This window comes from Lynx canadensis, chromosome D3 (genome assembly GCF_007474595.2).
Source record: "Lynx canadensis isolate LIC74 chromosome D3, mLynCan4.pri.v2, whole genome shotgun sequence".
NCBI classification, from domain to species: Eukaryota; Metazoa; Chordata; class Mammalia; order Carnivora; family Felidae; genus Lynx; species Lynx canadensis.
Genome location: NC_044314.2, coordinates 64,647,693 through 64,671,670, shown reverse-complemented (window position 1 = coordinate 64,671,670; position 23,978 = coordinate 64,647,693). Strand labels below are relative to the sequence as shown.

The following is a 23,978-nucleotide window of genomic DNA, read 5'->3' as shown; positions in this document are numbered from 1 at the left end:
CCGGCCGGCCGCGATGCATTCTGGGGAAGTAGCAGCACCAGATCCAAGATGGCGGCCAGCAGGAGGCTGATGAAGGTAAAAGCCATTCTCCGGCGCCGGCCGGGCAGGGAGGTGCGGCGTCCCGAGCCCGGGGTCCCCGCGGCGGGCTGGGACTCCTCGGGGCGCCGCCGCTCGGTCTCCCGCTTCTACGTGGTCCCACCGCCCCTCCGGACCGCACGCGGGCTGGGGGAGCTAACGGGGCCGCCTAGGCCGCAGCCTGGGCGGGAGCGTCAGGCCGCGCTGGGAGCTGCCGCTGGCCCCTCCGCCTGGCCCGGGGCGTCCACACCGTCCTCCGCCCGGAACCGGGCAGGGTCCTCCTAGTGGCGGCGGCCTCCCGGACCCAGAGCGGTGTTGATGTGGGGGCCCGGCCGGGAGGTCCCGAACCGGGCGCCCGCGGGGAAGGCCTGAGCGCCGGAGCTCCGGCCGGGAGCCCGCGCCGCGGAGCCGCCCCGCCCTGGGCCGCAGCGCACTGGGTTTGGTGCCCCTTTCGGCCGGGTCGCAGCTCCGGAGGCCGGGAGGCTCGGGCTGGGGAAGGAAGGAGGAGGTCGGGCGACAAAAGTTAGGTCAGTTTGTTGGTGGGTCGTTTGAAATTGAGCTGGGTCCTAGCAAACTGTCGCCTTGTGACTGCAGAGTCACACAGCGGGTAAGTTCCAACTCCAGGAAGGCGTAGGGTCGGCCGCATTTGCAGCGCGGTTCTCCTTCCCTGTCTCCTTTTCAACCTACATTTTGGGGGGTGGGGGTTGGCTTCAATCGTTCGAACTCAAACCGGCCAAAGTTTATAAAAATAACTTGGTACTTTGTATCTTGAATGCAGCGGGTGCCTTCTTGTTAAGTGGCTCCTTTGGTGAGGATTACAGATGCTAAACTGGCTTAGTTCTTTCCCGAGTATGTTTGCCGGCGCCCTCCGGAGCCGACCTCGCCAAGATTTGTGAGCTGGCGCCCCGGTAGTGCTGCCGGGTTGCATCGAGCCGGAAATAAAAAAGAGCAGGAGCTGATTTCCTGAGAGGAGATAAAGAGCTAGGATTCCTCTTGGGCAGAGTGGTGCTTGTTGGAACTAGACGTTGAACTTGGAGTCACAGCTTCTGGGCCCTCCCTCCCTGGGAACATTTCTTTTGTTCAGTAAGGGCTGGAGACGACGTTTAACTTCATAAAACTGGGTTAGAAGTGGGCACAAAAGAACAGTCAGCAGATTCCAAACTTCTCATCTCTTTTCTGCGGTGACACCACCATTCACCCAGTCATCCAGATGAGAGGACTGTTATTCACTTATTTCTGTACTCTTCTCCCCAAATGCAGTGACCCATTAAGCCTTGTGGATTTTACTTTAGAGAGAGTTGAGTGTGTGCCTTCCTTCCTAATCTTACCGAAATTACCTGAATCCATACCCTCATCTCTCAGATGCTTTTCCAAGTACATACTGAGTTTTTCTGACTCCCCTTCTTGGACACCAAAGTTCTTTTTCTAAAGCAAGTTTTTAATCCTTTCATTCCTATTGAAAACCTCTCTGATCTTATAGTCCTCAGCAGTTAATCCTAACTTCTTATTTGGCATGCAAGACCCTTCCTAGGCTGGCTGAAAGTAATCTGTTTAGCCTCACCTCCTGCCCCTTGTTTTCCCACTACCCTTGCAAATCATGATAGCTACCTTTTTTTTTTTAAGCTTTTACTTTGTGCTGCCCTGTACTTCACATTCATGATCATGTTTAATCCTCCCTGAAAGTAGACATTATTATTCCCATTTTGTAGGTGAAAAAATGGAATGCTGAGGGATTTGTTGGGTTGCCCCAATTTTCCTAGCTAGGGAGGGTGAGCTGTGACCTCACTCAAGTTCTGACTCCAGAGCCCCCTGCTCTTCTTACTTACTTGCTATGTGGTGTCCTTTGCACATGCTGTTTGATCTACCTGAGAAAGGCTACCTTCCCCTTGCCTCTCCTCCCTTTCATGGAAGTCCTAGGTCCAATTCCAATTCCAATGCTAGTTACTCTGTGAGGCCTTCTCCCCCAAACCCCTTCAGAATAAGTTGTTTCCTCCTTTGTGTGACCACAGTGCTTTCTTTTTTTTTTTCCAACGTTTATTTATTTTTGGGACAGAGAGAGACAGAGCATGAACGGGGCAGGGGCAGAGAGAGAGGGAGACACAGAATCGGAAACAGGCTCCAGGCTCGGAGCCATCAGCCCAGAGCCTGACGCGGGGCTCGAACTCACGGACCGCGAGGTCGTGACCTTCCTGAAGTCGGACGCTTAACCGACTGCGTCACCCAGGCGCCCCAACACAGTGCTTTCTTTATGTTTCTCTTTGAGCACTTGTCCCAATCACATTTGTGTTAGACTTGCCTTTCCTACAGAGTTCTGAGTTCCTTAAGGACAGGAATCTTGACCCAATTCATCTTGGTATCCCCTAGTCTACCCAAGTTGACCTAATTTGGGGTTCCCAGGCTTCCAGAGCTCTGAGAGGGGAGTTCCTATGGTTTTTAAATTATTTTTATGTTTCCAAAAATTGGAGCTTAGAAAGAACATGTATGGAGCACCTGGGGTGGCTCAGTCAGTTAAGCATCCAACTTCAGCTCAGGTCATGATCTCACAGTTTGGGGATTCAAGCCCTGTATTGGGCTCTGTGCTGACAGCTCAGAGCCTGGAGCCTGCTTCAGATTCTGTGTCTCCCTCTCTCTCTGTCCCTCCCCAACTCGTGCTCTGTCTCTCGCTCTCAAAATATAAGCATTTTAAAAAATAAAAAAAACAAACAAACATGTAACATTAAGTACTTTATTTTATTTTATTTTTTATTTTTTTAGTGTTTATTTTTGAGAGGGAGAGTGAGAGAGAGAGAGGCAGAGAGAGGAGAGAGAATCCCAAGCAGGCTCTGCACCGTCAGCACAGAGCGGGATGCTGGGCTTGAACTCACAAACTGCAAGATCATGACCTGAGCAGAAATCAAAGAGTCTGGAAGCTTAGCCCAGGCGCCCCTAAGTACTTTTAAGTGCTAGATCATTTACATAAATTATTTTCCGTTAACACTTTAAGTTAGCATATTATCATCTTTATTTTACAAATGAGAGAATTATGAGGCTTAGATAGGTTGAGTGTTACCTGAGGTGGAGTAGCAAGCAGACCAGTGGGGAGAGAAGATGTTAAATCTCCCTAGTTTCAAATCCCAAAGTCCATGCCTCTTTTCTTACTCCAAGGACACATGGAGGACTGTGTAGTTTCTTGAGTTGTGGATGGAAACTCTTTCAATTCAGTAGAGGAATGCTGGTTAAATGACTTAGATCACTGGCTTTGGGAGTCAGTGTTTAAGCTGGTTAAAAACAACAACAAATTATTGGTGCATATTGATCAATACTTGGGGTGGAAATAAAGGGGTTTTTGATGATGAAAGAAACATGCTGAATAATCAAATGAATTACATCTTAAAGAACTTTAGATTTCCTCAAAAACTATTTTCCAGGACACTCAGAGTCTGATTTCTTTGTAACCATGGACTGTATAAGATACATTATTGAAAGTAGAGTATTTGCATATATTGGCTAAGAAGTTATTTTAGGCAAAGTGAGTATGAGAAAGTCTTTATTTTTATTTTTTTAAATATGAAATGTATTGTCAGATTGGTTTCCATACAACACCCAGTGATCATCCCAAAAGGTGCCCTCCTCAATACCCATCACCCACCCTCCCATCCCTCCCACTCCCCATTAACCCTCAGTTTGTTCTTGGTTTTTAAGAGTCTCTTATGCTTTGGCTCTCTCCCTCTCCAACCTCTTTTTTTTTTTCTTCCCCTCCCCCATAGACTAAAGTCTTTAATTTAAAAAGCATTTGCTAAAAGGATTAGCCTTTTTCAGAACCCTTTTTAGGAAAGAATGTTAATAAAACATTAAATACATTTTAATTTGCAAGCAGCAAATTCAGCATTGATGGTAACAACCAGATTGTAACCATGCTTCTATCAGGAAGGGAAATAGCTACAAAAGTGAAACCTGTAGGTGTGGCTAAGGAAATTGATTGCAGTCTGATCATTTCTTTTCAGCCTCTCAATTGCACACATCTCCCCTAGGGGCCCTCCAGCTAAGTATCTTCCCAGAAGGGCTTTTCTCAGTGGGGGAAGTTGTGGATTTAAGAAGGGGGTATGTGACATTTTGCCAGTCATTATGCTGTAACTGTTGAGATGAGGAATTGAGATTGTAGCAACCTTTTAATACTACTTAAATGATGTTCAGTCAGAACTCTGTAATGGTGTACTTTCAGTCCATAACTACACGTGAATAAGTAAGAGGAGTCACTAATAATAGTTCTTTCCTTGGAATTCAAAAGCAATAAACCGGTTTGCTTTTGAATACAAGTTTATGTTCTCTGAAGTTGGGTAATTAACACGATAGAGCTGTGAACGTGTGTCTGGTAGGTGTGTGTCAGAGGGTGAGGGGAGGTTTTCAGATGATGTTATGCCGGTATAAATGTCCTGAATCCACTTGGTTTTAGGGAATTGAGAAAAACATTGTATTTTTTTTGTTCTAAATGTAAAATCCCAGTAAGTTCGGACTATTCCAGCTTCCCTTAATGATGCTCATTGTAAATGTTTCCCTATTAAAAGAAAATTGGGACAGGCCCTGGGAAAGAGAATGGACTTGTTTGTTGCAACATTTGGGAGCTTTTCTTAGGGTATATACTAGAGCAAAAACATTTGTCTCAGGGTACTTGGTGGACCTATTCTGGCCTTTTTATAATTCTATAAAGAGTTTGTTAAATTAGCAGTATATTGTACCAAATCACTTGGAAAATTCTCATTCCATTGAAAAGTATCACTAAATGTTCAAGAGAGATTTCTATTTTCTTTACTGGAACAGGAAGTTAGGGATTAACGTTTAGAGGACCCCAAGATATCTCTCCTGAGCCCAGACTTTGTATCTAACAGCCTGGAGAAGTTCCCTTTGAATGGCATATAGACCTGTGGTTGTCCAAACTTGTGTCCCCACAGCCCCCACGCTTCTCTTGTCTTGCCTTTCTCAGTTAATGATCCACTTGTCTACTCAGCCACTCAAGGAAGAACCTGGAGAAGCCCACCTCGCCTCCTCATTCCACATCTAGCCACTTGCCAGATTCTGCTGAACTAGGCCTTTATCCTCTCTGGCCTCTGCCTGTCTTTCTCCACCCTCTCTACCACTCCCTTAGTTCAAGCCATCCATTTGTGGTGGGCCACTTGCACTAGACTCCTTGGTAGTTTCCTTTTATTCCTCACCAGTCTATCCTCAATTCGGGAGGTCAGAGATCTGTATTTAAAACCCCACATTCCTTAGCATGTTCTTTCAAAGTCTGATCTCGCGAGTCTTTTCTCTCTGCACTTGCCCGTGGGATCCCCTACACATGCTCTGCACCCCGGGGTCTCTTGATGGGTATCCCTGCCCTGGTATCCCTGCCCTTTCTCTACATCAGGGTAATTTCTTGTCCTTTAGGACTCAACTCACAGGCACCTCCTCTTAGCCCTGCACTCGAGGAGCTCAGTGAGGGAGAAAAATGGCATACGCCTAGAACAAAGGAATTCTGGTCTGTCCACTGTATGCTGGATGTTTGCCACCTGAATAATGGAGTATAAGGGGAAAGATCCTCTGACATTGAGAAGAAGGTGGAACTTGGTCTGGCCCTTGAAGCATAGGCAAGGGTTTGGGCTGTTGGAGAAGGGGGGGCCTGGCAGCCAGTAAGGTTTAGTAGCTCTCATCCCTCAAAATGGATGTGGGTGGTGGCTAGGAGAGATGCCCTGGGGAACCGCAGTGACAGTTCCCCCCCCCCCCCCCCCCCAAACAGCTGCCTGCTTCTGACCTTGTGCAGTCCCTTCCTTTGGTTTCAGTTAGTCCAGCCCTGAGGCACTTTCCAGAAGCACTGGGTAAGTGGCCTGGTTTTACCCTAGGTTGGTATATCCAGTGCACCTGGCCCTCCAGAACTATGAGCTTTCCCTCTTTCCGTCTTCCCTGCAGGGCTACATTCTCTGGCCAGCCGCTGAAGACTTGTCTCTCCATGAAGGGGCATTGCAGAAGGTGATGCTGATGAGTTTAAGGACAGGTGGCATAGAGATGTCTGGGCCTTTCAGTTGGGGGGGTCAGATGTATCCTCAGCTGTAACATCCAGGAGAAGCAGCAGGCTGCTCACATGTGAGAGCCTTTGCCTCTGGGTTTCCTCTAGCCAGTCTCATCCTATCTGTCTGTTCTTGAGGGCATAGGTAAACCTAACCCTCACCCCAATAAAAAGTGGGGAGGAAAGGGTGTTTCATTCAAAGCTATTGGGAGAGAGAATATGGTATCCTGGTTAAGAGCTCAGGTTCTGGAGGTTGTGTACTGGGCCTGCCATATCTTAGTTGTGGGAACTTGGGCAAATTACTTAATCTCTGTGCTTTAGTTACTTCATCTGTGTGCGAAAGTGAAATGAGTTAGTATATGTCACATGCTCCAGAGAGTGCTTAGCATATCCTAAGTGTTAGATACACATAGATTGTTATTATCGGGAGTGAGCAAAACATATCCCAGGGCAATGACAGAGCAGCCTGGCAGGAGGGTAGGGGCTTGGAGATGGTACTGAAAAGGTGGGTTGGACCATGCCTGGACACGACCTCATTACCCAGGCAGAGCCCATTCTCTTTCCCACCCTGCTCTTCTGCCTTTTGAAATAACCTGTTCCTTAGGATTAGCAAGAAGTTTCTTGAGGCAGCTGTGTGAATGTGTCTTTGTTCAAAAAATGTTTACTTTTTCCAACAAAATTAAAAAGCTCTTGAATTCAAAATTTTGTCTTTCCGGTATCTCTGAATCTCACACTTACATTATCTCTTCGTGTCCTTCATGTATGTGCCGTGCAGTGACCGTCACTGTGTCCAAAGATGAGTCCAGGTGCTGTGGAAGGCACGGAAAGATGCTGAGCTGGCAGTAAGGGGTGGGAGTTTGCAAGAAATACTTTGAAGAAGTAGTTGCAGTCCCAGAAATAAAATTGTTGCTTTTTGTCTTCTCTTTCAGCCCTGAAGCAGAAAGTTAAGAAAGGTTGCTTCTGGTGGCTGATCCGTTTTTGCTCCTGGCCCTCGCCACAGTCTCTTTAGAATTCCAGAGCTGAGAGGAACACCCTTGACAGACAAGAGGCTGAGGCTTGGGGTGGGGGTACCACCCACAGGCTGGCAGTGGCACTGGGCACACTCATTGCCCAGGCCTCCCTGTTCTCAGGGTTTTGCTCCTGCTCACATGACTGCTTTTGGTTTTTAAGGAGGAACAAGGTGGAGAGGAGGGGAATTCATTTCAGGTCAGGTGGTGGGTTTTTTGTTCAGTTTGCAATAATTCCAGGTCTGTATTGATTATAGTTTTCTTTACTTCATGATCTTATCAGATTTTGTTTCTGCTTTTTTGCCAACATAGTTCAGCAGCAGAGGAAAATGCTGTTTTCACAGTCCCTAGCCCAGCAGGCACATTTGCAAGCAAGTCAGTAACGTCAAATCTAGTGCTCATGGTGGTGGTCTGTCTTTCTGAGCGAGGATGGTGCCTGATTCTATCACAGGATCAGGGAGTGGGTACGACTCAGAAGTTGAACAGCCTCTGAGTGCTTTCTGACATGGTTTGTAAAATATGTCCTTCACACCAATGTACATCTTGTTAAGAAAGCTCAGCTCAGGAAAGCTAACCTTACAGAAGGAGATCTGCCATGTGTTTTACACACGTGGTTCCCATTCCAGTCACTTGTGCTGGGGTGCTGGACTCAAGAATGCCATGTACAACCATGTTCATATGGAGACAGAAACATATTCCAGGAGCCAGGCTGACATCCGGAAGCTGACTGTGTGGAGCTGGCATCAGAGTCCACTCAGCTGGGCCTGGGCCATGCTTGCCCAGAGGTGTGTGGGCAGTGTATGCCTATAAGCTTGTACTGAGTGTTCTCTTCAGCCATACCCTCTTAGAATGACCTCTTGACAAGTGGCCCACCATCCTGGATCAGTGTGCTGTGGTCAAATTCAGATCTTAACTTCTATCACGGACTCATTTGTGCCATCACCTTGAGCCTCAGTGTCCTGATTTCTGCAGTAGGATGATAAAACTACTTCATAGAGTTGTGATAGTAGTTGAATATGTTAGTTGTGAAAATAACTAAGTGTAAGATGGTATACTGCCGACCCGTGGAAGGGGTGATGTGTTTCTGTGGGTCCTGCCTCCTTTGCTAACTATTAATTGAAATAAGAGAATCATATTTGCGGGGCTCTGAAACCTATATATATCTAAACCTGTATATATCTAAACATATACAGTATTTTGATATAACTTTTTCTTAACTGTTCATTTTTGAGAGACAGAGCATGCAAGCAGGGGAGGGGTAGGGAGAGAGGGAGACACAGAATCCAAAGCAGGCTCCAGGCTCTGAGCTGTCAGCACAGAGCCTGATGCCAGGCTTAAACCCATGAGCCGCGAGATCATGACCTGAGTGGAAGTTGGACACTCAACCAACTTAGCCACCCAGGCACTCCTACAGTATTTTGAATTAAAGTCATGATTTAGTATCCTTGCCACTGATTGCTTTGTGTGAGCTTGGAAAGCACCTATCTGTCAAAATTAGCTACTTGGCTACCGTCACACAAAAAAGCAGGAAGAGGCTTTTTCAAATAACTAATGTCCTCCCAGTTGTGTAGCTGGTATTTGAGAGCTATACTATACTTAGATTAAAAAAAAAAAAGCTTATTTATTTATTTTGAGAGACAATGTGTGTGTGTGAGCAGGGGAAGGGGTAGAGAAAGAGAGAGGGAGGGAGAGAATCCCAAGCAGGCTCCACGCTTAGCACGGAACCTGACTTGGGGCTTGATCTCATGATCAAGCTGATACCAAGAGTTGGGCGCTTAACCAACTGAGCCACCCAGGCATCCCTGTACTTAGATTTAAGGCAGGTTTGTGTAGCTTCCCCTTAGACATGCAGCTCCATCTGCCAGGTTTCACTTTGTCTGGACAAGACAAGCCTAGAAATGTTCCTTGCACGGCATAAACACTTAACGACCAGCTGTGAAGGGCTAGGGCAAATGCTATATATGTTCATGCTTTTGTCATTATAAATTTTGGGAAGCTAAGCTCTGCAAGTATCTTGTTGAAGAAATAAGAGCCCCTGCATTGCCTGTTTCTAGTGGAACCCCTTGCCACCCTCACCTTTTGCTTTGTGTGGCTGAGAGAGATTCTAGGTTTGCTTCTGGTCCTGGCCCTGGCCCTACCCTACAAAGGGTCTGTGATTTGGGCTTCTCTGAACTTCAGCTTTACCATCTGTAAGAAGCTAATATGCCTGACTTGCCCATCTCTGAGTGTCTGTGAGCTTCCAGTCTTATTCTGTGTGCTGTCTGTTGTAAACACTGCAGAATGTTCTTGTGACCAACCACTTCTCACGCTTCTCTGAGTCTTGCTCCTGCTTTTCACATGGCTGCTTTTGGTGTATGCCTCCTACACCGAAGGTACGCACTTTCCCTAGCATCTTCATTTCTGAAGGTTGTCCCCAGAAATAACGCTCTTTCCTAGAAGATGACCTCTTCCCTGGCATCTCTCCATTTGTTTATTGTTGGGATTTTGTAAGTGGTGACACTAAGCTATTGCCCGCCTAAGGGGAGTGTGGTGGTGATGTGTTCTTAGCAACTCCTCTGCCTTATGTTTTTCTTTTTCTTTTTTTTTAAATTTATTTTTTATGTTTATTTTTGAGAGAGAAAGAGCATGAGTGGGAAGGGGCAGAGAGAGGGGGAGACACAGAATCGGAAGCAGGCCCCAGGCTCTGAGCTGTCAGCACAGAGTCCGACGTGGGGCTCCAACCCATGAACTGTGAGATCATGACCCAAGCCAAAGTTGGACACTTAACCAACTGAGCCACCCAGGTGCCCAGCATTCACTTTTTTAAAAAAAATGTTCAGGAAGATTTCTGGGTTTCTATTACACAAACTTGTTGCAGCTGGAAGGATTCCTTACGTTGCTTCTGTGTGCCTGGCTTAGTGGGAGGTGTTAGCTCTTTTAGGAGCTTATTTCTAGTCATGGAAATGACACTGAATTAATCAGGGCTTCAGGATCTTCCTTTCTAAAAGACAGGATTGGATGGGCATGGTAGTTCTTAAGCAGGAGTGCAGCTCACAGTCACTGGGGGATCCCCTGGCATAGGTGCCCAGCCTTACTCAGGAGACTGTTTCTGCAAGTCTAGAATGAGGCCTCGGCACAAGTCAGGTTTTCTCCCTCCACACTCCCTCTCTGCCCCATCTCTCTGCATGTGGTTGTTGAACAATTCCCCCTGGGCCTTTGGGTACACTCTTAATTGAGAGTCCCCTAATGTTAGTTAAGACTCCAGCCAAACTTGGCTCCCAGCTGCTTCCCAGACACATGAGGTGATTGCATACGTTTCTTGTTTTCTTATTATTTTTTTTAAAGTTTTTATTTATTTTGTGAGAGACAGAGTGCAAGTGGGGGAGGGGGGGAGAGAGAGAGAGAGAGAGTGTGTGTGTGTGTGTGTGAGTGAGTCTCAGGCTCCATGCTGCCAGCACAGAGCCCAACGTGGGGCTTGAACTCGTGAAACTGTGAGATCATGACCTGAGCCGAAATCAAGAGTGGGAGGGGCGCCTGGGTGGCTCAGTCGGTTGAGTGTCTGACTTCGGCTCAGGTCATGATCTCACACACTCTGTGAGTTCGAGCCCCACATCGGGCTCTGTGCTGACGGCTTGGACACTGGAGCCTGCTTCAGATTCTGTGTCTCCCTCTCTCTCTGCCCCTAACCCACTCACATTCTGACTCTGTCTCTCAAAAATAAATAAACATTGGGGCGCCTGGGTGGCGCAGTCGGTTAAGCGTCCGACTTCAGCCAGGTCACGATCTCGCGGTCCGTGAGTTCGAGCCCCGCGTCAGGCTCTGGGCTGATGGCTCGGAGCCTGGAGCCTGTTTCCGATTCTGCGTCTCCCTCTCTCTCTGCCCCTCCCCCGTTCATGCTCTGTCTCTCTCTGTCCCAAAAATAAATAAACGTTGAAAAAAAAAATTAAAAAAAAAAAATAAATAAACATTTAAAAAAAAAAAGAAGAAATCAAGAGTGGGATACTTAATCTACTGAGCCACCCAGGCGCCCCCATCTGTCTGCTGAATGGATTTCTTAAAGAGGACCATGGCCACAGCTAGCTGAGAATCGCTGGCTCCTGAAGGGTTCTCCGTCAGTGCTGCGTGAGGGTTGCCCCGGGAGATTTTGAATGGTTGCTTTTCCAGGCACTGGCATAGATCTCCAGAGAAGGGGGGGTGGGGGGGAGACCGTTAGCTACTTTGCCTGAACTTGGATGCATACATTGGAGTTATGTGACCGAGAGCTCACTGTGTATAGCTGACTCCTGCTGTCCTCTCAGGGATAAGCCAAGGCTTCTGTGCAGGGCCAGGGCTGTCTCCTGTTAGTGCTTGCAGAATTGTTAGGCAGTAGTCTGTTTCTGGACTGTACCACACTCCTGCCTGGCATGGGCATCAGGCTCTCTGGGCTATAGTCTGGGCAGTGGACTTTTCTCTTTTTGAAGAGCTGGGCAGCATACCCAGGCTCTTTCAAGTTCCCTCAATACACTGAGATCCACCTCTGGGCTCAGAAATGGACCTCATTTTGAGAAGCATTGCTGTCTTTCTCCCTCATCACTTGCTCTGGGTGGGAAGCCTGCTGTTTCCTACTGGGAGAAGGAATGAGCTCACTGGCTGGTTCTGCTTTCCCTCGCACTCTTCTCTTGGTTTGTCAGTACTGGCGCCATCGGCCTGGAGCAGCTGACCCAGGACAGCTTCTTGCTCCTAGTAGAACTGAAACAAACTTTTGTGGCCTTATTTTGTAAGCTCCTGTCTTTTTTGGTTTTGGTCTTCCTGACTCTGTTCTAGAGCCGGGCCACTCACAGTTTTCCTTTGTCAGGTCCCTTTTTTCGCATCATTTGTAATAATATCCTTTTGATTTGAACTTAAATTTTTTTTTTAAGTTTATTTATTTAGAGAGAGCATGAGCACATGGAGGAGGGGCAGAGAGAGGGAGAGAGAGAATCCCAAGCAGGCTCCGCACTGTCAGCATGGATCCTTACGCAGGGCTCAAACTCACAAACTTCAAGATCATGACCTAAGTCGAAATCAACAGTTGGATACTTAGCTGACCAAGCCACCCAGGCACCCCTTGAATTTGAACTTTGAATTTACATTGGTTTCTTTAAATTCCTTCCCCAGTTCTTCCATCTGAGGATTATTCTCAGTTATAGGGGTGCACTTTTGCTTGAGGGTTTGTTAAGCCTCTTGAGTCATCTTGCCTTTTCCAATCTCAGACCTTCAGATGAACCTGTCTTTTCTCTGAATGACTAGAATCCATCCTCTTTAAGTTGTTTCCCTTGGTGGGGTGTGATTGGCATTTTGGGCCAAGCAGTTCTTATCTGGAGGACCTGCTTGTGCAATGCAGGACTTTTAGCATCCTGGCTACCAGTGATGCCAGTGGTTCTCAGCAGCTGGGGCTCTAGAGGATATTGGGAAACCAGGGTGGAGTGGTGTCACAATGCTTGGCATGTAATGGGCTGGGCTCAGGATGGTCAAGTGCAGAGTCCTGTCTGGATGCCTATACCACCCTGTTGAGAAACGCTGCCTAGCATTCCCTGGAGATTACAGGGCTTGCTTGCTTGCTTGTTTGTTTGTCTTGGTTTCTCTCACTTCTGCCTTACAATCACTTCTTCCTGTTGATTAGAATTATGCAAAGGAGGTTGTCTCTTCTGCTCTTTGGTGAGCTTAACTTGATAGCAAGTTGAGAGTTTATCTGATAACTAGTAATCAATAAACTGAGCTTTGGATTTCTTGAACCTCCCAGTTCAGCTGACATTAGTGTTGCCCATTCTTCTCTAGTAGGGGGTGAGAGGGATGGCATCTTCCCCCAGTTTTTGAAAAAAAAATTTTTTTTTTAATGTTTATTTTTGAGAGATTGAGACAGAGCATGAGCAGGGAAGGGGCAGAGAGAGAGGGAGACACAGAATTCGAAGCAGGCTCCAGGCTCTGAGCTGTCAACACAGCCTGACACGGGGCTCGAACTCACGAACCATGAGATCATGACCCGAGCTGAAGTCAGACACTCAATGGACTGAGCCACCCAGGCGCCCCTCCCACAGTTTTTGTTTTATCTTTGTTCATGTATCTCTTGATATCAGAACACCAGTAGGTGCCCTCTCTGCACCCCCGCCCGCAGTTGAGTCTCATCTTGCTTCATTTTTGTAATTCTTTTGAAATTTACCTTCTTGTGTTTATTACTGATACTTCCTGTTGTTATTAGTACGTGAATTTCTGAAGCCATAGAGTAAATTTACAGATTATTTTAAAATTAATTTTCTTCCATGAAAATTGAATATAATCTCATTTGTTGTCTAGTTTCAATGTTCTATCTGAAATTGTTTTCCTACCTGTATGTGGTTTAAAACATTTCTGATAGCTTGGTAAGATTCAGCTCTTAAGTGACATATGATATGTTCTGTCTCTAGCCAGGAATCTTACTCTGATATCTTATACCAGGGATCAGAAAATCAAAATACATGGAGAGCATTTCCCATCCCAGAGCCTTTTCTTCCTCAAGCCCCAGCTTCCTGTCCCTTCACTACCCTGATAATTAAGCAAGTGAACATTACCATGAGCTCCTGAGGCTTTTAGATCCGTGCCCTCAAGCTTACCCTCATGGAGCTTATATGCTCTTTGGGGAGTGGGGCAGAGTGTTAGAGTGAGATTTATTTATTCCCCATCCTGAAGGTTTCATTGTCCCCAGGGGACCATTTCTGATGAGTCTTGGGCATTAGAAGGAAGACCAGATGGCAGTTGGCAAGTGAGTGGTCTCTCAGGTTCCATGCTTTCCTCCCTGCAGGCTCGGGAAGAGGAGCCAGACCACACCTTCCCCATTGCAGTGGCCACAACCATTGCAACCAGCTTCCTGATGGAAGCTGAGCATTGCTTAGAAGTGGAGCTTTCCTGTCACTGTGTGGCTTGTTAAAAATCCCTATTTCAGACTCCACCCCACAGTTTCTGGACCAGAATTTCCAGGGCTGGGGCCTAAGCCAGATGGTGGTAGTGGGCAGCTAGGGTTGACAAGCAGCAGCATCCTGTAGGAAGAAGCGTGGTCGGGTGTGTCGCCTGCCATGAAGCACCAGCACATCCCAACTGCCTGTTCTGTGCCTTCATTTGACACACTGTCCTTCTCTGCCTACTCCATACCACACATCCTCCAACTTAGAACCTGTAACACTGGCTCACTTCCTACTTTCTTTGGAATTGTTTGCTCATGGGGCCTTTTAAACTGTTTCCTATGTGATGGGAATGTAAGGTGCAGAGGATCTTTTGGGCTTATTCAGAGCCTCCGGTGCCATCGTGAGCCATAGCACCACACACAGAGGGGCTTCTAAGTTCCAAAAGGGTGCGTGGGCTGGACCAACAAGGAGGAAGCCAGGGCCAGTGAGGAAGCTGTTCTGCCTGCTCAGCAAGAGAGGCAGAACTCAGCTAGGTGGTGCTCTGAGGATGCCGAAAAGAGTGTACCCAAGAGATGTTGAGGAGACTTGTACCAAGAACAAGAGACCAGGTTGAGACATTGGAGGGATTGTGTCACTCCAGGTGTCTGAGAATGGAGGAATATTGGGAATGTGGGCAGGCTAGTGCACAGTGGGTGGCTTGGGTCAAAATGCCTCTTGATGTTGACTTGAGTTGTTGGAGAAGCAGCAGTGCACAGTTGAGAAACAAGTAACAAGACAATTGTAGACTAAAGACTTCTCGGGTAGGGCCCTGAAGTAGTCATGGTGATTGTGCTTTCTGGACCAAATGGCATTTGTGGCATGAACTGTTTAATAATAATCCCTCATTTGCAAAGAGTTCTGTTGCATAGTCATTGCCCCTTTGTTGTGTTTGATTCTGCGTCTGTGTTGAAGCCGAGGAAGTGAAGGCTCAGTGAAAGGCACATGTCCCCGTCTCCACCCCAGAGTGGATAGTTGTTCTCTTCCCTGTGTGTCCATGCTGAGGCAGAGTTCTGAAATCACACCTACAGCACTGGGTAGAAAACCTGGTAGGTATGTGTTTGGCTCTAGTCCCCAGTTTTGTTTATCTTTATATCCTCAACACCTGACTCATAGCTTAATAAATCTTGGTTGGAAGAAGTCAAGTCTGTAACACCTTTCTTGCGCCCCTGCCACGTGGCTGCCCTGTCTAGGGGTCCGAGGGTGTTTAAACAAAGGTCTGGTGACCAGCCCAAAGAGGAGGCAGTGTGTCTGCAGAAGACAGTTATTTGTCCCACCGAGTTCCATGGGGTCACCAAGGTGGGGGTTTGTCTTGGTCTGGGGCAAGGGTTGAGGGGACCGCTGTGGCTCTGGGCCTCTTAACCAGACTGGGCGCGGTCTAGTCCACACTTTAAAATTTTGTCATTGGTGGTGTTGACACTTGGTTTAATTTGAGGGAGTCAGGAGGGATCTTAATGTGTGGTGCTTTCCCCTGTTTGACACCCCTTTATGCTTTGTTAATCAACAGGAGCTTGAAGAAATCCGCAAATGTGGAATGAAAAACTTCCGTAACATCCAGGTTGATGAAGCTAATTTATTGACTTGGCAAGGGCTTATTGTTCCTGTGAGTATTGAATACTTCCACTTCTTATCAGATTATTCTTCAAGGTGATGTGTGTGCTGGGCTTACCTCTCTCCTCCCAAGTAGGCTCTTAGGTGAAGCAGCCAACAGAGGCACAGAGGCGGGCTGTCACTCTAGGGTATAATAAGGCAGGGACTCTAACTTCGGGTTCCTAAGTAGAATCCTGTCTTTGCAGTGGTTTTGTTAACATTCTGGGGGGCCCGCGTTTTCCACTTCTTTGGTTATCGGCCCAGGAAAGGAGCATGTGTTTGTGCTCCTGTCTTCCCTGGCTTCTCTGTGTCTGGTCCCATTTGTCCAGACAGTGCTGCCTTCTCTGACCTCTCTTAGGAGATGGTGGACATTCCCATCTAGATCTTTTCTTTGCTTCCCCACCTGGTTTTGCATCTGGATGTCTAACCCTCTGGACCCTTGCGTTCCGGGCTTTATTCCTGGTCCCCTCCCATATGTGCCTGCCATTGGTCTCAAATCCCTTTGTCTAACAAGCCCACCTTGTCCCCTCACCCAGTGTCTTGTCTGGGGCCTCTGCTTCCACTGTCTGAACCCCACAGCTCATGCTCCCCCTGCCTCACGGACTTCTGCCTTCAGATAGGCTCAGGCTTGCTCCTGGCAAGGGCCTTCCTGTGGCCATACTGTCCTCTCGATTTAGTGTCTGCTCTTTTTCCATCTTTTCATCTCCTCACCGCCCGAGTCTCCTCCTGTACTAACTCCAATTTGTAGTTCCAGTTTCTCCCACCCTCCTGGAACCACCTCACACTGAGCACATGGGCTCCCCTTTGTCCTCATGCCTCGGGCTCTACAGCCCTAGAGCCCACTTGCCTCCCCAGCCTTTGGAGCCCATGCGGTGTCCCAGCTCCTGGTTCTGTGACCTTGCGCCACTCACACCTGTCTTCCTGCTGCTTCCTCTGAGCTCTTAGGGACCTTGTTTAGTCTCTTGCCCATCTCTCATGCTGTTTCTTGGGGTCCCTGCATCTTCCAGCATCATAGCGTACTAGGTTATTACTGTACATGAAGGAGTCCTGTCCTTGCCTCTATTCCTGCCCTGTCTCCAGAGCCACACCATCTGTCTGTGACGTAGCCTACTTGGACACTGTGTGCCTTCTAGTCTCCCTGGCTCCCAACCGGGACTTCTGCATGAATGCCCCCTTCCTTCCTGTTCTTCTACCTCTACTGCTTCCTCTTTTCATCCCCACTTTCCCTGTGAGCCTCAGGCCCTTCTCCTGTGCCTGTCCCTGCCCTACCCTATTGTATAGACTCTTTCCTTGTGGGCAGAGTGGCTACTTTGCCAAAGCAGAACATGGAACATGCTTACTGTAGATACTTTCTTCTTAATGCTGGTTACAGATCATGCCTTTTTAAAAGAGACACAACAGTAGATATTAGATTCCTGCTTTATTTTCATAACCATTTGGATAAGTAAGGAAAGATATGCTTTTGTAGCATTTCAGTACACACTCAAAAATTTTAAACCTGGGAGTATCCAGTCTGGCTTTGAGGATGAGTCCTTTAGATTTCTCCAGGCTTGGCGATGGTGGGGCTCAGGGCACAGTATATAGATGGTGGAGAAGCCTCTGGCTGGGAAAGTTCAGCCGGTGACCTCTGGCCTTGTCTGCTGTAGAGAACTGTTAGGTGCTAAGTGGAAGGATGGCCAGGACCTTATGACCTGTCTCTGGTGTCATGTTTGGTGGAGCCTGTGGAACGAGCTGTGGTCTCATAAGTCCCAAGGTGGAGACTGGCTGGTGGAATGTAGCGTGCTTGAGTCCAGGCTCTGGGGAGTGTCTAGGCCAAAGCCTTGCCTTTCATTTAGGGGAAGCTAGTGCCAGAGACAGTAGGCCATAGCTACTCTCTCACCATTCCATTGCCTCTTTCCACCCCTCTCTTGTGTCCGTCAATTACTGTCCAGGGCTCCTGGCTTGGTGTGGGGAGCATTTCAAGGAAGCAGTTACGGTGCTCTTGGCAATGAACCCCTCCATGGCCCCCAGTCATACCCCACACCTGGGCCTCAGGTGTTCCTGCACCACAGGGGCTGGGGAGTCTTCTACCTAGACTCACCTGGGTCCACCCAACTGGGGTGAAAGCAGAGCCAGGCTGATAAAGACATAGTAGTCCAGAAGCATGCTTTGACCACAGGATCTGGTCCTACTTAGTTAAATAGTCCCTAGCTATAGCTCAGAGCAAGGACAGACTTGGACCCCCCAGAGAGGGAAAGTGAACCGGGTGTGGTGCTACCTGGAGACACTTCATTGTTACCATGGCACTTCAGGCTTATTCCCCTTAAGTGCTTAATTTTATGTAGTTTGTTTTTTTTTCATTTGAAATTCAGAGGTAATGTCTAAGGAAGGAAAAAAAATCCCGTAAGCCTAACATAAAGAAATTCAGTAAGGTTTTGGGCACCTGCCCTTTAGAAACTGGAGGTATGGTGATGAGCCTTCTCGAATTTCTGACCCAATGAACATGTTCACTCTTAACCATTAGCAACTCCTCCCAACCTTTTTACATGCACTTTAAAAAAAAAATTTTTTTTTAATATTTATTTATTTATTTATTTATTTATTTTTTTTTAATTACTTTTTTTTTTTTTCAACGTTTATTTATTTTTTTTTTGGACAGAGAGAGACAGAGCATGAATGGGGGAGGGGCAGAGAGAGAGGGAGACACAGAACCGGAAACAGGCTCCAGGCTCTGAGCCATCAGCCCAGAGCCCGACGCGGGGCTCGAACTCACGGACTGCGAGATCGTGACCTGGCTGAAGTCGGACGCTTAACCGACTGCGCCACCCAGGCGCCCCTAATATTTATTTTTGAGACAGAGAGAGACAGAGCATGAGCGGGGAAGGGGCAGAGAGAGAGGGAGACACAGAATCCGAAGCAGGCTCCAGGCTTCAAGCTGTCAGCACAGAGCCCGATGCGGGGCTTGAACCCACAAACAGTGAGATCATGACCTGAGCCGAAGTCAGACACTTAACCGACTGAGCCACCCAGGCGCCCCAGCATGCAATTTTTAATGAACCATTTGGTAATTTCATAATTATTACATACTTTCATCATTTAGTCATTGCCTTGAAACTCTGTGAACATAATTTTTGATAACTGTACAAATCCCATAATATATTTATTCAATCATTCCTTTGATTTTGGCCATTTGGATTGTTGTTTTTCCAGTTTTAAAATAATTTATCCTTGAAAGGGGTGCCTGGCTGGCTCAGTCGGTGGAGCGTGTAACTCTTTTCTCAGGGTTGTGAGATTGAGCCCCACATTGGGTGTAGTTTTAAAAAGTTAATGGATTTTAAAAAATGTTTTTTAAGTGAAATAATTTGCCCAAGAACATCTTTATGTGAAAGTCTTAGTGTGCATCTTTGTTTATTTTATTTTTTATTTTCATTAGTTAAAAAATTGTGTTTAGTGTTTATTTTTGAGAGAGAGAGAGAGAGAGAGAGAGAGAGAGAAGGAGCAGGGGAGGAGCAGAGAGAGAGGGAGACATAGAATCTGAAGCAGGCTGCAGGCTATGAGCTGTCAGCATAGAGCCGGACGAGGGGCTTGAAGTCATGAACCGTGAGATCATGACCTGAGCTGAAGTCACATGCTTAACCAGCTAAGCCACCCAGGTGCCCCTATTTATTTTAGACTTGATTTTAAAATACAGCCTGACCAGAAGGAAGATTATATTATATATATATCTATAAGCCTGTGTATCGTCAAGTTATCTCCTGGAAAGGTTGTGCCAATTTATATTCTCATGGCCACTGTCTGCAAAGTGCCTGCACATGTCCTTTGTATGTCATGAAGGTTGCTGGGTGTTATTAAAGGGGTTCTGAATGGCAGTACTTCAGCACCAGCCTGTGGGGTCCGATTGCCCCAGGTGAGAACCCCAGCCCTGCCCTAACTGGTTTGGGGATCTTTGGCAAGTTAGTTAATCAGTTTGTCCCAATATCCTTACATCTAAAAGGAGTTCTTCATCTCACTGATTGTTGTAAAAGTTCAGTAAGTGCTTGTGTGTGAAGTGCTTAGTCTCTTCTATATTATTAAAGCCTTTGTGGGGTTGCCTGCAAAACTATTTGGCAGTTATGTAGTAAAGAGCCTGTGAAACAAGCATACAGAAAGAAATCATTGTTGCCAATTTGATAGGTGCAAAAGTACTCAATTGGATTTGTGTCTTGGTCCCATTCAGACTGTTACATAACCAACCAGGAGCTGGTTAGTTTAGAACAACAGACAACAGAATTAAATATCTGAAAAAATTTATTTTTCTGTATCTAGTTTATAACAACAGAAATTTATTTCTCATAGTTCTGAAGGCTGGGAGTTGGAGATCAGAGTGCCTGCCAGTCTGGTGAGAGCCTTGTTCCTGGTCACAGACTTCCCTTGCATCCTCACATGGCAGAAGGAGCAAACTAGCTTTCTGGAGCCTCTCATAAGGCACTAATCCCATTCATGAGGGCTCTTCCCTAATGATCTAATAATTTCCTAAAGGCCCCACCTCCTAAGACCATCACCTTAGGCACTAGGTTTTCAATATATGAATTTTGGGCCGGTGCCTGGGTGGCTCAGTCGGTTAAGCATCCATTTTGGCTCAGGTCATGATCTCACGGGTCGTGAGTTTGGCCCTGCATCCAATTCTGTGCTGACAGCTCAGAGCCTGGAGCCTACTTTGGATTCTGTCTCCCTCTCTCTGTGCCCCTCCCCTGCTTGCTCTGACTCTCTCAAAAACAAACATTAAAAAAATTTAAAAATATTATACATATGAATTTTGGGGCTATACAAACATTCAGACCATAGTAACATGCATTTTTATTTATTTATTTATTTATTTTAACGTTTATTTATTTTTGAGACAGAGAGAGACAGAGCATGAACGGGGGAGGGTCAGAGAGAGGGAGACACAGAATCTGAAACAGGCTCCAGGCTCTGAGCTGTCAGCACAGAGCCCGACGCGGGGCTCGAACTCACGGACTGCGAGATCATGACCTGAGCTGAAGAAGTCGGCTGCTCAACCGACTGAGCCACCCAGGCGCCCCAGTGCATTTTTAATTTTGTTATTGTAGTTGAAGGTTTTTCTTATTTATATTTCTGTAATCTGTTATCTTTTGGAGTTTTAGTGTGCTTCTTTGAATTGTACGAATTCTGTATATCAGTCCTTTGTTTCTGGGAAAAATACTGGGTTTTTTTGTTCATTCAAGAATTCTTGAAAGTTTCTTTTAAATTAAAAAAAAATTTGCTTCATTTTTTTAAATTGTAAAATATACAACATAAAATTTATCTTTTTGTTTGAGAGTGGGGGGAGGGGCAGAGAGAGAGGGAGAGAGAATCTTTAGCAGACTCCTCACTGTCAGTGCCTTAATCTCGGCGCCTGATGTGGGGCTCTGTCCCACAAACCATGAGATCATGACTTGAGAGGAGATCAAGAGTTGGATGCTTAAGTGACTGAGTCACCCAGGCGCCCCTCCATTGTAGTTTTGATTTGCTTTTTCCTCGTGACTATGAATGTTGAACATCTTTTCATGTGCTTATTGGCCATTTGTATATGTTCTTTGGGTAACATATTTATTTCTGTTAATTCAAGCAAGGCCTTTGCCCTCTTTCTTTTTTTAAAGAGCAATTTTAGCTTCACAGCAAAATTAAGAGAAGAGTATAGAGATTTCCTACATATCTCCCTGGCCCCATGCATGCATAGCCTCCCCCATTATGGACATTCCCTACCAGAATGGTACATTTGTTAAAATTGATGAGCCTACAACTGACATCGTCATCATCACCTAAAGCTCATAGTTTACATTAGTGTTCACTGTAGGTGCTGTATGTTCTGTGAGTTTGGGAAAATGTATGATGGCATGTATCCATTGTTACAGTATCATACAGAGTATTTTCACTGTCCTGAAATCCTCTGTGTTCTACTTACACATTCTTCCCTGCCCTTCTCCCCTCGCTACCACCCTACCCCAGCAACCACTAATTTTTTTCTTGTCTTCATACTTTTGCCTTTTCCAGAATGGCATTTGTTTGGAATCATACAGCGTGTAGTCTTTTTCAGACTGGCTTCTTTCAGTTATAGTAATATACAGTACATTTAAGTTTCCTCCTTGTCTTTTCATGGCTTGACAGCTCCTTTTTAGCATGGAGTAATATTTTGCTGTCTGGATGGACCACAGTTTGTCTGCTCACCTACTGAAGGGCATCTTGTCTGCTTCTAGGTTTTGGCAATTATGAATAAAGTGGCCATAAACATTTTTAGTTGGGTGTTGGTCTTCTCCTTGTTTTTGAGTTGTAGGAATTCTTTATACATTTTAGATATTAGACTGTTATCAGATACATGATGTACAAATATTTTCTCCCATTTTGTGGACTGTCATTTCACACTTTTAAAAAAATTTATATTTAGTTTTGAGAGAGAGAGACAGAGCACAAGTGGGAGAGCGGCAGAGAGAGAGGGAGACACAGAATCCAAAGCAGGCTCTAGGCTCCAAGCTGTCAGCACAGAGCCAGATGCCAGGCTTGAACTCATGAACCATGGGATCATGACCTGAGCCGAAGTTGGATGCTTAACCCACTGAGCCACCCAAGCGCCCTTCCTTTCACACTCTTGAGAGTGTCTTTCTCTCTCTCTCTCTCTTTTTTAATTCAACTGCTAGTTGATACACAGCGTTAACATTAGTTTCCGGTTGGATAGTGTCCTTTGAACAAAAGTTTTTAATTTTAATGAAGTCCATTTTATCTCTTTTTTTCTTTTGTTGCCTGTGCTTTGGGGCTCATATTTAAGAAATCCAAGTCATGTAGGTCTTCTTGGTTCCCCCCCCCCAAAGTTTATCTATTTTTGAGAGAGAGAGTGAAAGAGCACCCACACTCGTGATGGGGGAGGGGCAGAGATAGAGGAAGAGAGAATTCCAAACAGGTCCTCAGCTATCAGCATGGAGCACAACGTGGGGCTTGAACCCACAAACCATGAGATCACGACCTGAGCCGAAACCAAGAGTTGGACACTTAACTGATTGAGTCATCCAGGTGCCCCTTTTGTTTGTTTGTTTGTTTGTTTGTTTGTTTGTTTGTTTAAGTAGGCTCTATACCCAATGTGGGGCTTAAACTCACAACCCTGAGATCAAGAGCCTCATGCTCTACCAACTGAACCAGCCAGCCCCCACCCCCTTTTGATCTTGGTTGGCATCTTTGTCAAAAATCAGTTGAACATACATGTGAGGGTTTATTCCTGAGCTCTCAGCTGTGTTCTGTTGGTCTGTATGTCTTTTTGCCAGACACTGTTTTGGTTACTGTAGCTTTGTCGTAAGTTTTGAAATAGGAAGTGTGAGTCCTCCATCCTCCAACTTTGGTCTTTTTTTTCCTTCCTTCCTTCCTTCCTTCCTTCCTTCCTTCCTTCCTTCCTTCCTTCCTTCCTTCCCTCCCTCCCTCCCTCCCTCCCTCCCTCCCTCCCTCCCTCCCTCTACCCGCAATGTGTAGCTCAAACTCACGACCTCAAGGTCAAGAGTCCCATGCTCTACCAACTGAGCCAGCCAGTCACCCCTTTGGTCTTCAAGATTTTTTTGGCTATTCAAGGTTCCTTGAGATCCCATATGAATTTTAGGATGGGTTTTTCCATTTTGCAGAAATAAATCTTGGGATTTTGGTAGAGCTCACATTGAATCTTTGGGTGGTATTGTCATCTGAATATTAAGTATTCGAATCCGTAAACCCAGGATGTCTTTTCGTATATTTAGGCCTTTAATTTCTTTCAGCAGTGTTTTGTAATTTTCAGTGTGTAAGTCTTATGCTTCTGTATTAGCACAGACTGCTGTAACAAAACACCATAGACTGGGTGGCTTAAACAACAGAAATAAATTTTTTCACATTTCTGGAGACTAGATGTCCTAGATCAAGGTCTGACAGGGTTAGTTTCTGGGGAGGACTCTTTCTAGCTTGCTAATGGCTACCTACTTACTGTGTGCTCACATGGCCTTTCCTGGATTCATGGACAGGGAGAGCAAAAGCTCTTTGGTGCTTTTCTTGTAAGGTAGGTCCTCCCCGCCCCAATCTGTGGCTTCAGTTACCCAAAGTCAACCATGATCCCAAAGCACATGATCTTCCTTCCGACATATCTTTAGGTCAACAGTAGCCTAATGCTACATTATAATGCCTGCATCACTTACCTCACTTCATCTCATCATGTAGGTATTTTATTGTCTCACATCATCACCAGAAGAAGAGTACTGTACAATAAGATATTTTGAGTGAGACCACATTCACATAACTCTTATTATAGTATATATGTAGTGTTATAATTGTTCTACTTTTTTATTGTCAGTCTCTTACTGTGCTTAATTTATAAATTAAACTTTATCATAGGTATGTATGTGTGGGAAAAAA

The 23,978-nt window shown here is 46.1% G+C and overlaps 1 protein-coding gene across 1 annotated transcript in view; it reads left to right on the top strand.

The window, feature by feature from the left end:
- UBE2L3 (ubiquitin conjugating enzyme E2 L3) overlaps positions 1 to 23,978 on the top strand; it is a 55,505-nt gene continuing 31,527 nt past the window's right edge. The window contains exons 1-2 of the mRNA XM_030335764.1: positions 1 to 75; positions 15,520 to 15,615. Of these exons, the coding sequence (XP_030191624.1) occupies positions 49 to 75; positions 15,520 to 15,615 (123 nt within the window). The 5' untranslated portion in view covers positions 1 to 48. The remainder of the gene's footprint in view (positions 76 to 15,519; positions 15,616 to 23,978) is intronic.